Raw genomic sequence first — 17609 nt, 5'->3', positions numbered from 1 at the left:
CCTCTGGCCTTCCCAGATCGGACCGCTCCGCCCGCGCAGACAGAGACGCTCGTCCATCCTTCAGACCTAATCCCTCCTGGCGCGGGAAACCGAGGCAGCCCCGAACCAGAGGTTCCAGACCTCCCAGATTCCCTTCTCAATGACTCGTGAACAGCGCCAGTCGATCCCAGAAGAGTAGGCGGTCGTCTACTCCTTTTTCAACAAGCCTGGCTCTCCGTCGTTCACGACGAATGGGTCAGAGATCTGGTATCGTCTGGCTACAAGATAGAGTTCTCCTCTCCCCCTCCCACTCGGTTCTTCCCCTCTCGTCTTCCCAGTTCGGGAGCTCAGTCTCGCGCCCTTCTTTGCGCCATCCACTCCCTCCGCCAGAGCGGGGTCATCGTGCCGGTCCCGGAACACGAGAGGTTCAGAGGCTTCTACTCAAACCTCTTCGTCGTGCCAAAGAAGGACGGGACCGTTCGTCCCATTTTGGATCTGAAGCTTCTGAACAGGTGCGTGAGAGTCCGGCACTTCAGGATGGAATCGCTCAGATCAGTCATCTCCTCCATGGAAAGAGGGGAATTTTTGGCCTCGATAGACATCAAGGATGCCTATCTTCACATCCCGATCTTCCCGCCTCATCAGAGGTTCCTTCGCTTTGCCATTCGAGAGGACCATTTTCAGTTCACAGCCTTGCCCTTCGGTCTCGCCACGGCGCCCAGGGTGTTCACCAAGATCATGGCGGCTGTCATGGCCATTCTTCACTCTCGAGGAGTCGTCGTATTACCTTACTTAGACGATCTCCTCATAAAGGGCCCGTCGTTTCAGGCCTGCGAGTCAAGCGTCCACATTACCCTGGATTCACTTTCTCGCCTGGGCTGGCTGATCAACTTAGACAAGTCATCTCCCATTCCTTCCCGTCGGATCTCCTTTCTGGGAATGATCCTGGACACTTCAAGGGGGCTGGTTTTGCTTCCTCGGTCCAAGGTCCAAGCGCTCCAGCAGGGAGTCCGTACACTCTGCCATCCTCGCCCGCGAACCATTCGGTTCGCCATGAAGATCCTGGGAAAGATGGTTGCGGCAATCGAAGCTGTTCCCTTCGCTCAACTCCATCTCCGCCCCTTACAACAGGCTCTGCTGGACAACTGGGACAGGAGTCTCTTTTCTCTCGACCTCCCTTGTCCCCTGTCTCCTCGGGTCAGACATTCTCTCATTTGGTGGACCCTGGGACCATCTCTTCTCCAGGGGAAGTCCTTCCTCCCGTTCCGCTGGTTAGTGGTAACCACCGACGCCAGTCTTCTTGGCTGGGGGGCGGTGTTTCTTCACCACTCGGCCCAGGGTCGTTGGACTGCTCGGGAATCCAGCCTCCCCATCAACATTCTGGAGATTCGTGCTATCAGACTTGCTCTGATTCACTTCCACGCTCTGCTTGCGGGTCACCCAATAAGAGTCCAATCGGACAACGTCACGGCGGTGGCTTACATCAACCACCAGGGGGGTACCCGCAGCAGGGCGGCGATGAGGGAAGTCTCTCTCATCCTTCGTTGGGCCGAGACCAACCACTCCATCATCTCGGCGGTGCACATTCCGGGAGTCGAGAACTGGGCAGCGGACTTCCTGAGCCGCCAGGGCCTTGCCTCGGGGGAATGGGAACTTCACCCAGAAGTTTTTCACCAGATCTGTCTTCGCTGGGGGACCCCGGACGTGGATCTGATGGCATCCAGATGGAACGCCAAGGTCCACAACTTCATCGCTCGATCTCGGGATCCCCAGGCCATTGGAGTGGACGCGCTAATTTCTCCGTGGCATCATTTTCAACTCCCATACGTGTTTCCTCCTCTTCCCTTACTGCCGAAGGTCATCCGAAAGATCAGGACGGAGGGAGGACCGGTCATTCTGGTCGCCCCAGACTGGCCTCGTCGCGCTTGGTACGCGGAGCTCGTTCAGCTCGTAGCCGACGTCCCCTTGCGGTTGCCAGACCGCCCAGACCTACTTCGCCAAGGACCGATCTACCATCAGAGCTCAGGGGCCCTACGTTTGACGGCGTGGCTGTTGAAACCTGGATTCTAGCTCGTGCTGGTTTCTCTCAGCAGGTCATTCCTACCATGCTAAGTGCTCGCAAGGCGTCCTCTGCCTCTATCTACCACCGCGTCTGGAAGACCTTCTTTTCTTGGTGCAGGCTCCGAGGGCTCCCTCCGCTCAGCTTCTCCATCCCTTGTATCCTGAATTTCCTTCAGTCCGGTCTGGATTCCGGTTTGGCCCTGAGCTCTCTTAAAGGTCAGATCTCCGCCTTATCCGTGCTGTTCCAGCGTAGGATCGCCACCAACCTTCAGGTCAAGACTTTCATTCAGGGAGTCTCCCATGTTGTTCCTCCTTACAGGATGCCTTTGGAGACCTGGGATCTCAATTTGGTCCTGGGGGCTCTCCAGGAACCGCCGTTCGAACCCCTTCAAGACGTTCCGCTCTCTGTTCTCTCTTGGAAGGTTGCCTTCCTGGTAGCGGTGACGTCCATCAGAAGGGTTTCAGAGCTCGCCGCTCTATCCTGTCGGGCACCTTTCCTTGCCTTTCATCAGGACAAGGTAGTCCTACGTCCTTCTCCCGCGTTTCTTCCAAAGGTGGTCTCATCTTTCCACCTTAACGAGGACATCATCCTTCCCTCCTTTTGTCCGCAGCCTAAACATAGGGTCGAGAAGGCTCTCCATACTCTGGACGTGGTACGGGCTCTCAGGAGGTACATTTCCAGAACGGCACACTTCAGAAAATCGGACGCCCTTTTCGTGCTCCCGGAGGGTCACAGAAAGGGTTTGGCGGCGTCTAAATCCACGATAGCTAGATGGATCCGATCTGCTATCCAGGAATCCTATCGGGTCAGGGGCAGTCCTATCCCGGCGGGGATTAGAGCTCACTCCACTCGGTCGATGGGTGCTTCCTGGGCCATCCGGCACCAGGCATCAGCGGAGCAGGTTTGCAAGGCCGCAACGTGGTCCAGCCTGCATACCTTCACAAAGCATTACAATGTGCATATCCAATCCTCTGCGGACGCGGCCCTTGGCAGGCGTATCCTGCAGGCGGCCGTTGCGCATTGGTAGTCAGATGGTACATGAAGTTACGTGGTTGTATTGTTTCCCTCCCAGGGACTGCTTTGGGACGTCCCATGGTCCTGTGTCCCCCAATGAGGCGAAGGAGAAATAGGGATTTTTGTGTGTACTCACCGTAAAATCCTTTTCTCCGAGCCACTCATTGGGGGACACAGCACCCACCCTGGTAGCCTTACGGCTAGTTATCTTTTTTAGTCTTTGACTGTTGTTTGACATGTTATGTTCCAATGTTTTTTGATATATTGTTCTCATTATCCTACTGCTTTTGCACTTAACTGGGTCTCTGCATGCCAGCATGAGGGTGTATACTGCAGGGGAGGAGCTAACCCTTTTTTGTCTCAGCTTAGTGTCAGCCTCCTAGTGACAGCAGCATAACCCATGGTCCTGTGTCCTGTGTCCCCCAATGAGTGGCTCGGAGAAAAGGATTTTACGGTGAGTACACACAAAAATCCCTATTTTAAATGCATCAGCAAATTTCCCAGAAAACATTTGGTGCTTCAGCTAAACTTCTGCTTGTAAAATCCGTGCATTGACTGACAGTAGAACTAATATTGGTGACAGCGTTTCCATTGTAAGCTTTGAATATTTCTTCTGGATTCTTCAGTAAGAAACTGAAAACTGAAACGTATTTGTACTCTGTGGATCTAACAAATGTAACAAATGCATGTTGAATCAGTTTGCTAAAGATTGTGACCAGTTCAATACTAAAACAATTACACGTCCCAGAAACAGTCTTTGTTTTCCAGACCTTTGGCCGACACAGAGAAACTTCCCGTCCAAAGGCACCGAAATGCAGACAATCTAAAATCTCCTGAGAATGAGGCCTCCACGTTGGATCCAAAAGTTAAAAAGCCCAGCAAGAAGGAGAAAAAGCAACCAGAGTCTGAGCGAGTGAAGAAGAAAGAAAAAAAGGTGCTTAGCTATTCTAATCTGTGAGCCGTACCTTGGTATTTAATGAAAGGGTGGTCCTCAACATCACTCAGGGTTTGTTCCATGGGGGAGATCGAAGCAGAGGTTTCAGTTTTCATTCTCTTGGTGTGTGTTGTTTTTCATTCTTGTGACAGAAAAGCAAAGAAGAGAAGACAAAACGCAAGAAGTCAACAACCAAGGAAGTCAGGGAAGATGATGCGGAAGTGAAGGATGAAGGGGAAAAGTCACAAGAAAAGACACCAGCAGATGTGAGTGACGTGAATCAGTCTCTCCATTTGTAGCCAGATGATGTCACATCAGTAATTGCTTGATTTTGTTTGCTGCCCTCTTTAGATAGATCTTATCCATTCATGCACTTACTGGTTACACTACTCTTTTTAGTCTTTTCTTTTAAATTTTTTTTTATTTTTAGGACATGGACTTCTGGCTCGCTGGATCTCAGATGCCACCACAGGAACAGGTGTGTATACAGTGAAGGCAGTAACTTTTTTATTTTTTTAAATTTATATCGTTAACTGTGGCGCATAATGTTGTTGTAGTTGCACATAAAGGTCTATAGAAGCCAGCGTTCAGGATATGGTTAACAAATTTTTATTCCAATTAGAAGCAAATGAGCCTTTATGGCCATGACGAAGAGCCACAATGACCTGAAACGTGTTAGTTTGCTGAGTTGCTTGTGGTATGCTTTTAATCTGAAGAAATTATAAATGAAGCTGTTTTCACCATTTCTGTACGCTGGTGTAAGCATTTATATGTTAGGCTCTCTCGCTGTCCTGGACTTATCAAACTTATTAGTACATGACAGGTTGAGAAAACTGCAGCTATGAACTACCACCCAGTCCTGTCAATGATCAGGCAGATCACTTTTTAAGTTCTCTGCCCATCATTAAGATATGCAGGGTCTTTCATCAAAAAAAATAAATAAAATGGATGAACAGTGCATCTTGGAGTCTTAAAAATTCTATAGTGCCCATTATTATTATTATTATTATTTATTTATATAGCACCATTAATTCCATGAGAAAGGGGTTACGTACAGAGTTATAGATATCATTTACAGTAACCAAATTTACAACGACAGACTGGTACAGAGGAGAGAGGACCCTGTCCTTGCGGACTTACATTCTATGGGATAATGGGGAAGAGACAGAAGGTTGGGGGTGCGGCAGCTCGGGTGGTGGTGAGGCAGCAGAATGGTAATTGCAGGCTGCTCTTTAATGAATGGAAGTCTTTCTGTTCTTTTTATATATGTGACATGACAGATTGGATATATTAGCGTTAAAGGGGTCTTTCTTTCCATCTTGTACATTTGACATAACCACAGATTATACCATAAGTATAGCAGAAGTGGGTCCGCGTCGAGTAATGTTGAGTGGTTGTAACTTCTGTACAAATGAAAGGGATCCGTACCACCGCTGCACTGACAGCAGAGAGAATCTGGGCCTCATATGCAAGATAGATGCTGGCCTTGGCGGAAGTTGCATCTGCTACATCTACTATATATGTGTGCCTCGTCCTATGGCTATGCCAGACATGTCTGAGAGGAGAATACCCTTTTAACTATTCAAACCTGAACTTCCTTTTAGAGGCTTTGAAATAAAAGCATGCAGTGAGTACCATTTTCCTTTTGGTGTACTTTTTTTTCTGATTTCTATTCCTGCACCATTTTTTATGAGCAACCTTTTATTCTAACAGAACCGTTCCACACAGAGCCTACCAGAAGTAATTACACCTGTGGAAGAACCAGAAGAGCTTAGGAAAGCTGAAGGACCAGAGGAGAGAATTGAGGAAGAACCAGAGAAGGTCATTATTGTCACATTCTGTTTTTTATTACTCTGTTTTGACTAAGATTTCCTGTGAGTTAAGGAAAAACATTTAGATCACTGTATTGATATGTGCATACGTGTTGGATAGGCTGCAGAATTTTGCAGCATTTTCAAGGTGGCAAAATCCGCGCTATTTGTTTGGACCTTGCTGCATTTGGCGATGGCTTCTGCTGTTGCGACTTAGAAGAAGCATAGCAAGATTGTTATTTCATAATTCCCTCTAAGTGTATATGTAACATAGTGCTGGTGCATTAAAATGCTTACCGATTACCATGTTCTCCAGTCTCCAGCGCCACAATTGTCCACTTCTGACTCGCGTTACTTCAATTCTGACTCTCCGAATCACACAAGGCTTTGAGCTGGATGATTCTTTTACAGTATAATGCTATGGGGCATTAGAATGAAGCCCCATAGTCTGACATTATATTACAATGTAAAAGCGACTTCTGCTACCCAAGCTAACTTGAGTGTGATCTGGAGAGTTGGAATTAGTCGCAAGATTCAGAAACTGAGCTGGAGAGTGCTGGAAGCCGAGGAAGACTGTGAACTCTTAAGTACTTGAATGCATCTGCACTACGTTACATACTGCAGAAAGTGTTACAGAATACCAAAGAGGACTCCTGCTTTAATATCTGCAGCGTAAATTGACACTCTAGATGTCAAATCCTGTAAGTTTGGTTGAAGTATCCTAAACTTTCCCCCTAACGATAGATCTATATTTATGGGCACATGCAATTCAACTTTTACTGACCTCAATAAAATAAAAGCAGTTATTTAATTGAACTACTAAGTTACTGGGAAAAGGAAAAGTCCTGACAATTCCATGTTACTTGGGGAAAGCAGGAGAGTTACCCAAAAAATCTGACAACAGAATGGGCTGCTGTGGATGTCAAACCCCATCCTACATTGTGCTGTCATTTTGCACTCCTAAATCTGCACTACAGATCCACTACTTGTGAACTCACCCTTATTCACTGACCTATTTAACAAACCCAGACTGTCCCATATTGTAAAAATCCATTGCTGATGTTGAGTATAGTGTGGTGCGATCAAATTGCTGTACTCAAGTTTTCCTGTTTTGGCAGAAATCTCATCGACACAAGAAAAAACACAAGAAGGAAAAAGATGATCCGAAGGAGGATAAGAAATCTCGGAAGAAGAAACATCACCGTCATCATCATCACAATGAATCTCATGTGGACGATCATTCTGAATCTGTTCATAATGGGACATTAGATGAAGAAGAGCCTCTTCCAGTAAGAAAATAAGGACAAATAGAGTAACTTAAAATGGCATTCTACTTATTAGGGAATGGGCACACAGAATTTTCGACTTGAAAATTTGCTTTTGAAACTCATTTTTATTACAAAACCACTTTGCTACATGTTCATTTTTTTTTTCTTTTTCCGCTTCACACTTTTTTCAACCAGATGTTTTTCAAAAGGTATGTCACTTATTTGAGTTGTCTCCTGATTGGATAGAGCCTATTTCAGAGCGAAATCAATCAGAAGGCTGCAAAGAACACGCCTGGAAACATACGAATTCTGTAAAAACTCCACAAATGACTTTTCTGAAGCAGATTCCACCAGAAAACTTGTTAACTTTGTGTGCACGGACCCTTAAAATATAGCTGTTGCTTTTACAATGTTGCAGGGGTTACAACGCTTTTGGTAGTGTATTTTTTAATTTTTATTTTTACTTTTTTTCATAGCCAATGTCCAGTTACCAGCTTTTGGCTGAAAACAAATTTATCAAGATGGTGAGTAAATAGTCATGGAATTTGTAGTTAACTTATTGAATGATTTTTGTATGTTACCTTCCATGTATCAAACAAAAGTATCTATGCGAGTATGACCTGTCGCCATTAACAAAGAGCCAAAGCTAGTATGGCACAGCAGTGTGCCCCAATGTATATTATAGCAGTGTCTTATATTTAGTACTGAAAGTGTACTTACATTTATTGTCAGAGACATCAAATCCGAGCAATGAACACTTGTCATTCCCGTACATGCTGTCACTAATATTTACATTTATGGAATACTGTAAAGTTATACTTGTACATTCTCATTATTCGGGACAAAGGGTTCACTGGTGTTTTTTCTTCACATTTTTAACTTTTTCTTTATAACAGATGTATGACATTCAAGGAGATTTGCAGAAGGAGAGTCAGGTCACGGTCTCTATCATCTTAGAAAACCAGAGTCAAAGCTTTCTTAAAAATATGGAGCTGAATGTTTTAGACTCCTTAAATACCAAAATGCAGAGGCCTGAAGGATCTTCTGTACATGATGGAATACCGATTCCATTCCAGTTACCTCCAGGTGAGTTTGCGTCTTGTAATCCTTTAGACACCAACTGCTTGTTGTTTTTCACAATGAGTGTCTTAGAGTTGTTTCCCTTCTGTGGTCTGTCGGGATCCACCATCACCAATCCCAAAGGTGAAAAGGGGCCTTGGTCCTCTGCTAAAGAGGTGGCGCTTTATCCAAAATTAAGAGAGACCTCAGTGGATGATACCATTGAGGATTCTCAGTTTTCGCAAAGTTTCTATCTACAGGCTAACACAGTACAAATATCCATTTCCATGTTTTATCCAGGCATTTCTAATGAAGCTCAGTTTGTGTTCACTGTCCAAAGTATTGTAATGCCCCAGAAACTGAAAGGAACGCTGGCATTCATAGTAAAGGTGAGCTCTACGTGATTTTTCAATAACATTTGCTATGTTTTACGACTTAAGACAACACCACAGATAAATATTTTGAGGAGAAACGATTTCTCTGAACAACCGTTTTGACAATGAAACTTTTTAGATGGCCTAAAAAAAGTATTTATCGCCACATAGATGACATTCAACCTACAATTGGAGATGGGTCTCAACTTTGCATACCATACATGCTAGCCTGTTATAACTAATCAGTTTCTGAGAACTGGTGAAAAGTTTTTTTTTTTTTTTTTAAATTATCATTTTCCTTCACTAAGTTAAGCAGTTGGGTAATTTTCCGTGTCTGCCTGCACTTTGTCGATAACTGCAATCACTCTTGTGTACGAACTGCTGCTTAACTCATTTGCTTGTTGAAGGGTTATTCAGTTTTCAAAAAGCTAATTATGTGGTGACTTTTTGCTGGGTGACATGATGACTGAATAGGATCACAGACCAACTGCAAGAGATAGTGACCTGACGGAGATCTGTCCCTAATGGATTTGTGTGTGACCCCACTGACTATCCTCATTTGTGATTTTGGTGCACACAAGGGACACTGTAGCCCAGCCCTGATCATTCTGGAGTTCATTTCTAATGACTTGCCTAGCAACTTTTGAAGCAAAAGGTTTGTAGACTTCAAACCTTCCTACTCATTTTGGGCCTGAGGTAACAACTCTTGGAGGGAAAAAAAATGCATTAGGATTTGCCTGAGAAGTTATAATGGAGTGTAAGCTGTAATAGTAGTCCTCCTATTGACATTAGGGAGCGTTTTGGCCTTTCCTTTTAGTTCAGTAGTTGCTTAACACATATGGGGACGTATATACAGCATTCTGGAATGCAGTAAAATGCCTGAAAGTTGCTGGCCGTACTTTATATGGGGAAAACCTGGTGACGGGTTCCCTTTAGTGAACTGGGCACATTTCTTAACTGATGTACGTTCCCATCAGAAATGTACTTCAGTCAGTAACTGGAGTAGCTTACTTGGCAATATTTGGGACAGGTGGCCTTAGTGATGCCCTGCCTGCCCATGCTGTGTGTTCATTTTGGCAAAGCTGTTTGGCAATTTTTTTTTAATTTCTTTTAAGAATTACTCAAAAATGTTACAACTAATGAAGGTGTTTTACACCAGCGAAACGAATGTAAATGCCTTCATGAATCTGTCACTTGGTATATCTAGCTAGAATTTAGGGCCCGATTCATCGAAGTGTTTATGCCAGAAATTATGAACTTACTAGTTGCAGAAAAAGCTTGAGCGTTTTTACGCCCTGTCCCAGCTCTGTCTAATTGGGCAGATATGGGACAGGGCATGGCAATGACCGCTCGACTAATGAAGGACAAAATGTGGCATACCCTACACCACAACTCTTACTTTGGTCACGTACTGAGTAAGACTTGAGGCAAGGCGCATGCCGCTGTGCAGACTCACTGTATTAATGAAACAAATTCCTATGACTCCCAGTGTACCCCCTCAAGACCAGCGTGAACAATAGCGGTCTAGATTAATCAGGGCCTTAGTGTTGCAGTGATTTGATTGAGCTGTATCAGTACTTCAAGTCCCATAATTCAGACTAAGTAGATTTCAGTGCACCCTGGTCCATTTCCGGAGATAATATATGTATAATATATTTCTTATTAATTTTTATAACTACTTTTCTCTAAAGCATTGCTTTTGACTATTTAAATTTTTATTTTATTTTTGCTTCTATCTCAGGATGATGAAGGATCGTCTCATGAAAAGTTAGATTTCAAAATCAATTTCAGTTGTTCCTCTTATTTAATTATGACCCCATGCTACAGGTATGATGTTTTATAATGTTTAACTTTTTGAATACCTTCCCTTATTGAGGGTCCTTCACAAATTTTTGATGTTGAAATGGACAAACAATATAATAGTAACTGCAGAGTAAAACTTTATTTCTCTTCTCCATTGCAGAGTTATTAGCAATCAAAGTATTTGGTACATAATGTGTTAGCCTTTATGTCCAAGTGGGTGTTATTAGAAAGTTTTCACTGAGGGCTTTAACTTTTTCTCCGTGTATGATGCCGGCCAATCAGAAGCAGGCAGCAACATTCAGTAGGAAGAGCAGGTTTCTCAGTGTGTGAGATGTAAGGATACAACCATGATCTCCTGCATGAGTAGAGAAATCCTGGGCATAAAGCACAGATGACTTAACACCTTTCAGCTAAAGTGGGTGGAAGGGCAGCATAGCTGAATTTAGCTGTCACATTACAAACCCTTCTGTTAGCTCTCCTAGCCTCATAGCACTGCCACCTCTGCTGTACTGCCCTTCCTCCACACTGCCTGTGTCAGTATCACACTTATGTCTATTGTGCTCACAGCATTGTGTACATTTTATTGTAAGGGCTCATGCAGACGTCTGTGGATCTCTGTCCGATCACAGCCCGCAATTCACTGAGTTGCCGCGAATCTCCCGACCCAAGTTGCAGCCTCATAGAAATAAATGAATCTGTCATGCTCCTGTTGGGAATTGAGATTGGACCAAGATTCATGGACGTTTGCATGGGTCCTAAGAAATGAAGCTGTGTTTTTATCAGACTGCATGTGCTAATATTTGTCTCTATCCTTCAGTGATGCTTTCGCTAAACTGTTGGAATCAGGAGACCTTAAAATGAGTTCCTTGAAAGTGGAAAATACAAGTCTGTCTTTTCATCATCTGTTAGCAAAAATTTGCTTTTATCACCATTTTACAGGTGGGTGATCACAAACGTAGTAGTGTAAAGTGTACAAAATAATTTTGCCAGTTGGAGCAGAATCTCACTTCCCATCCCTTTCTTTCCCAGTGGTTGAGCGAGTTGATTCATGTGCATCCATGTACAGCCGATCCATCCAGGGACACCACACTTGTCTACTGGTGAAAATGGTAAGCACTATACTCCCCAAAACCTACAAATTAGGAGAAAACCATTCAAACGTATTTCAGCAGGAACTACTGCAAATTGTAACTTTTATCTGAATCTGTATTGTCTTTATGCAGAAGACAACATACTAAGTTATCGTGCGTGATGTGATGTTCATTGTTTCCGACATATTAAATGTTTAAATGTTTTTTCATTACAAAGGGTGACAAGTCTATATCTATTGATGGAAAATGCAATGAAGCAGCTCTTCTCAGCAGCCTTCTCAGTGAGATCAAAGCAACACTGTCAGAATCTTGAACAAGAAGAGGGAAACCTTACCTCTCCTTTTTACCCCACCTCCTCTCTGCTCCTCCTTCAAGGTGCACTCAGAACTGAAAGTGAAAACTGGTACACAACCGCATGTCCAAGTCCGTCATGGTCGCAGGAGGCCCAATTTTACTGTCCTCTGAAAGTGTACATTTTTTATTATGCTTAATTTTATTAGTAAATTCTGGCCTCATTTTTTTTTCTAAATATTATTTTGCAATATCAGTGCAGCAGTTGACATCACAAATTAATTTATACTGCCAAGATGGTGGGTAGTAAGCTGATAATGAATCTAGTTGGATTTTTCTGCCACTTGGTTTATTTTACCTCTGACTCCACCAATGTTACATTATGAAGAAACCTATTTGGAACTATTGCTTCGGCTTGCACTGTATCTATATAGGAGATTATGGGGCTAGCCATTGTAACAGTATTGAGTTGCTTACAATGGCTGTCCAGCATTAGCATATGGGTAATAAAACTAAATCTTATGCCTTGTTTGCAGATATGCATGAACTGTCGTTCAGAATAGCAAAATAAGTCAGTCTTGGTCTCTTGATTTAGCTCAATATCTGTCTGACATAGAATCATGTTTTCAAACATAGATATCTATCTAGATATATAATTTTTTTGAGGGGCCAGCAAGACATTCCTGAGCAGAAACTATAAAAAGAAACTGGAAATTCCATATTTTGTTTATCTAGTGTGTCTTGTGTGTCCTTTTGTTTCCTTTTTGCCCTATTGTGTGTTCTTACTCATTTTGGTTATGACTCTACAGTAGTTCTCCTGACACGGGGTCCAAAATGTGTGCTGTACAGCCCGTCTGATTACATGGAAATTCAATAACTGTTTTTACCTTAACAATCTATATATCATACTTCTATTATACATACTCCTAAAGATTAAAAGGTGTTATTACTCACAAATCACGTGAGAACCTTGGAAAATAACTGGTGGTGCCTTAATATAACTTCCTGACGTAGGCAAATGCGTAAAAAATATGTATAACTGTCAGAGAAGATGATTCTTCTACTGGAAAGGACTGCAACATTATTAAGATACTGTACCACTTATTCATGTATAAAGTTTATTTATGATACAAATAGAAAATGAAGAAATTCTCCTTATTGCTGTGCTTACAGCTTGAAATGTAAGTTTGGTCCTGTGAGACTTTTTGGCCTTAGCAACCTGGAAATATGGTGTAACCTCTAAGTGGTGCATTTCCTCCTGATGTAAGTCTTTGCATCTGAAGAGGAATCCAACTTGCCATTTCACCATTACAAACACTAAACCTACCCTCTGTACCAAGCGTGATAAGGTGGGAACATGGAAGCCACTTTCTCCGTTATACTTTTAACCAATGTTTAGCATTGTATACTCAGGTCTTCAAGGATCAATCTCTGAACGTGTCTGTAAAATATTTCCCAGGTCATAAGGAAGAGCATAGCAATTCGGCTTCCTAGAGTGGATACACCAGATACGTTATTAGTCATCTGTTGTACAACATAGTAGCTGTTTGATGCCTACAGTTTGTGTGTAGGTTTTCTATGTGCCCACATAACATACATTTGTGAAATTCTCCCCGGTACTTGTCACCTGCCCCTTTGCACTGCATATGGTGTGTTGTATCTCTGGGTCTTCCCCACCGTATTTCCTGGTCTCAGATATACATTAAATAAATTTTGGCAAATATAACTTTCTTGGTTTTTTTGACCTCCAACCTTGCCCTCTAATATATCCGCATGTAGAACATCTTCTGTCCAGATTCATGTTTGGTGATTCTTGAAGTTTTCAATCTGTATGTGTTAAATTTGCTATTCACATTCCCTTAAAGAGGGCAGAGAAAAGGTACCAGAAACGCTGCTGTAATTGTGTCAAGATGATCCACAATAAAATATGGAAATGGTTATGAATTGGTGTTCTAAATTTGTCTCTTTACTGGTAATTTCTTTTTTTGCACATTTTTCTAACATCCAGGATGTAACAGCTTTTGAGTGTTGAGTAAGAGCTCCAATATCTGGTCAATGGAAAATCAGTCTATATCAGGGGTGGGCATTTAATTTTGCCATGGGGCTGCATGAGAAAGTGGGATGGTTTTAGAGGGCCGAACTAATATAATTACCGTATTTTTCGGACTATAAGACGCACCGGACCATAAGGTCATCGCTATCTCCATCTGCATACGTGCGGCCTCCCACGGCCATTTTCCTGAAGCCCGGTGAAGCAGAGTACTCCATCTGCGCACGCGCGGCCTCGGGAAGATGGCCGCCGCCACCGATAAACAGGTAATCAAACTGGCTTTCACTCCAGCTGCCAGCGGTCCTCCTCAGAAGCGGCTGGCCGAGCGGTGCCGGGGGCGGCTGTCAGAAGTGACAGCTAGTTGGCGGGCCGCATCTTGCCCAGGTCTGATCTATACGCTAGATTTGTGAGTTCAGAAGAAAATACATATGAATGTTGAGTATCACTTCATGGTCATTCAGATCACAACTTACAGAGAACCTGTTTTTGTAATGCACAGTAAATGCATAACTGAAATTGGGCTGTAGTACTGATTACATTGATACATTTGATGTCGAAATTTGCTTTCTGCTAATTAGATTTCAGTGGACAGGGGTCGGAATATACATAGGGTTTTTCTCCTTCGCCCATGATGGCACCACGGAGAGAGAGAGGGGATCTGCCCATCACGGACAGGAAACCTACAGGTAAAAAGGGCGGTACCTCTCTCCCACATCAGTTGGTTTCCCGTCCCTGACGGGGAACCCACAGCCGGCGTACAAAGAACATACCAGAGGATCGTCGTGGGATGCCCGGCCAGGCAGCGGGGGTTCCCTGCCTCGTCTGGTGCAGTATCCTGAGGTGCCACCGCTGAGGTCAGTGGGCCTTTAGGGTGTGTGGGGTGCAGTTGGGCCCATTCTGTCTTGTAAACTGTGGTGTCTGTTCACATGGGATGCATTTTAATAGTGCTGGGCAGCCCGCCTGAGCTAATAGAAGGGTGTCACTACTAGTCTGTTAACCTGGATGCTGTGCATTCCCATTGTGTGAACAGCACCACATACAAGTCTCTTATGTGCAGTCATATGCCAGGCAACCACTCCCTCCATTAGTTTGGTAGGCTGTGAGTGGCTGCCTCATCGGTATTTCTGCACCTGTGTTGCCACCATCTTAACCACATGGGTCCACTGCATCCAGACAGTCCATTTGTTTGGAGGCCTAGGCAGGTAAGCATCTATGCCTTTTTGTTATTTTTCAGAATTTTTGGAGGATCTCCGAATCCTCTTTTTGTGCTAGTATTGGTGTGTGGGGAGAGAAGAGGATTGCTGCATGCTGCCTCTCCTGGAATCTTCAGGCCGGGTACAAGCACCTGACGAGGGGCTGGGACCGGCGGACACGCGCCCGAAATTTCCGGGAGTGGGCGCGGCATGGGTGCGCCCCTATGACGCAAATTCTGGCGGTGCATGACTGGGTAATCCGGTCAGGGCGTGCGAGTGGCTTGCCCCTAGGACATGGCGCCATCACAGTGCATGACTAGGTAATCCAGTCGGGACGTGCGCGCGCCTCACCACCGGGTGAGGCAGCTATGGAGGCCATTACAAAAATGCAAAAAAAAAAGCAAGGATCATAATTTTGATAAAATTAACAATTTTATAAATATTGACAGTTAACAGTACAATACAAAATCATGGATTATAATAGTATTATTCGGCATGATATCAGAGAAACCACAGGCAGCTATTGCATAGCTATCAAATGGGAGCTCATGAGATATACTTATGTTCATATATCAATATAATTATACTACATCCAATCATATGTTGTATATGTGCTGAAAAAAAGGCAACAAAAGCTAATATAATGTATAGGCACTAGGAAAATAGTTATTTTGTTTATAGATAGTATTGCCCTAATACAGGATTGTGGTGAAATGTGTATATATGTGTGTAGGGACATCTGTCTAGGGTTATATGTGTGACTAGTGATAATGTAGCATCTGTCCTGAAGGCAAGTCGCACCTAGGTGTTAATAGGTACTTCCTTGGGACGTGTAAAGCTGTAGTCACACTAAACGACTTACCAACGATCACGACCAGCGATACGACCTTGATCGTTGGTAAGTCGTTGTGTGGTCGCTGGGGAGCTGTCACACAGACAGCTCTCTCCAGTGACCAACGATCAGGGGAACGACTTCGGCATCGTTGAAACTGTCTTCCCTGCTATTCCCTTTTGACACTCCTCTTGGTTCAATAGTGGTGTGCTGCGGTCCCCTAGTAATTGGGAAAGGAAGATCGAGCGAGATGTTGGTGTTTGTTGTGGCCCTTTTTCAGCTTGCCCACGGCCTTGGCCTCTGCATGCACCATCAGCAACACGCCCACTTCCCCATCCCTTGCCACGCACCTTGCCCATTTTAAATGGACTACTAAAATATTTTTCCCGTTCACTACAAATGGCTGAATTTGGCGCAAACTTATGTGATCAGTGTGCATAAAAAACTGTTTTAAAGGGAACCTGTCACCCCCAAAATCGAAGGTGAGCTAAGCCCACCGGCATCAGGGGCTTATCTACAGCATTATGGAATGCTGTAGATAAGCCCCTGATGTATCCTGAAAGATGAGAAAAAGAGGTTAGATTATACTCAACCAGGGTCGGTCCCACTGCGGTACGGGTCCGATGGGTGTCGGGGTTCCAGTCCAGGGCCTCCCATCTTCTTATGATGACGTCCTCTTCTTGCATTCACGCCGCGGCTCCTGAGCAGGCGTACTTTGTCTACCCTGTTGAGGGCAGAGCAAAGTACTGCAGTGCGCTGGTGCCAGGCCTCTCTGACCTTTCCCAGCGCCTGCGCGCTGTAGTATTTAAGCCTCTGGGTGAGTATAATCTAACTTCTTTTTCTCATCTTTCAGGATGCATCCGGGCTTATCTACAGCATTCTAGAATGCTGTAGATAAGCCCCTGATGCTGGTGGGCTTAGCTCATCTTCGATTTTGGGGGTCACAGGTTCCCTTTAATTCTCTGGAGTGTAGGTAAAAAATTTTTTTTAAATGTTGGTAATAACTAGGGCAAGACACAGGAAAACCAGTTCAAAGGAGCCCTCAAATGCCACAATTTTTAGCCCACATAGAGGGGAGATGTTTGACGGAGATACCAGACTGTTCATTATGTGGACTGTATTTTTAAACTTTTTACCCCAAAGTATTCTATTGAACTAGGGTAAGACACAGCAAAGCAAGGGCCAATGTAGGCCTGAAATGCCACAATTTGTAGCCCACAGATAGATCAGGTGTCTGACGGAGATACCAGACTGTTCAATGTGGCCTGTGTTTTTTTTTTTTTAATCCAAAATAGTATATAGAAATAAGGTAACAGACAGCAAATACAGTGGAATGTAGCCCTGAAATGCCACAATTTGTAGGACACAGATAGATCAGGCTTCTGACGGAGATACCAAACACCAGACTGTTCAATATGTGGCCTGTATTTTGACCCTAAAGTAGTCTGTTGAACTAGGGTAAGACACCTACTCAGGACAAATTGTACAACAACTTTTGGGGTCCAATTTCTTTTATCCTTGGGAAAATAAAAAATTGGGGGCGAAAAGATCATTTTTGTGAAAAAAATGATTTTTTATTTTTACGGCTCTGCATTATAAACTTATGTGAATCATTTAATGGGTCAAAGTGCTCACCACACATCTAGATAAGTTCCTGAGGGGGTCTACTTTCCAAAATGGTATCACTTGTGGGGGGTTTCAATGTTTAGGCACATCAGGGGCTCTCCAAACACAACATGGTGTCCCATTTCAATTCCAGTCAATTTTGCATTGAAAAGTCAAATGGCGCTCCTTTGCTTCCGAACTCAACCATGCGCCCAAACAGTGGTTTACCCCCACATATGGGGT

At 43.9% G+C, this 17609-nt stretch overlaps 1 protein-coding gene across 3 annotated transcripts in view; it reads left to right on the top strand.

The window, feature by feature from the left end:
• The window catches only part of AP3D1 (adaptor related protein complex 3 subunit delta 1), a 113120-nt gene extending 99490 nt beyond the window's left edge, over positions 1-13630 (top strand). For 2 of the 3 annotated variants that reach the window (XM_069740603.1, XM_069740602.1), the window contains exons 22-33: positions 3824-3989; positions 4142-4255; positions 4420-4467; positions 5703-5810; positions 6919-7089; positions 7545-7592; positions 7965-8154; positions 8428-8516; positions 10243-10328; positions 11122-11243; positions 11334-11413; positions 11613-13630. In XM_069740603.1, the coding sequence (XP_069596704.1) occupies positions 3824-3989; positions 4142-4255; positions 4420-4467; positions 5703-5810; positions 6919-7089; positions 7545-7592; positions 7965-8154; positions 8428-8516; positions 10243-10328; positions 11122-11243; positions 11334-11413; positions 11613-11708 (1318 nt within the window). In that variant the 3' untranslated portion in view covers positions 11709-13630. Of the gene's footprint in view, positions 1-3823; positions 3990-4141; positions 4256-4419; positions 4470-5702; positions 5811-6918; positions 7090-7544; positions 7593-7964; positions 8155-8427; positions 8517-10242; positions 10329-11121; positions 11244-11333; positions 11414-11612 lie in introns of all 3 variants that reach the window. The other variant, XM_069740604.1, reaches the window with a different exon arrangement.
• Positions 13631-17609: the final 3979 nt, after the last annotated feature.

Source organism: Ranitomeya imitator, chromosome 1, assembly GCF_032444005.1.
Source record: "Ranitomeya imitator isolate aRanImi1 chromosome 1, aRanImi1.pri, whole genome shotgun sequence".
Classification (NCBI taxonomy): Eukaryota; Metazoa; Chordata; class Amphibia; order Anura; family Dendrobatidae; genus Ranitomeya; species Ranitomeya imitator.
Note: the sequence above shows the minus strand (reverse complement) of the source record. Positions and strands in the feature narration are given on the sequence as shown.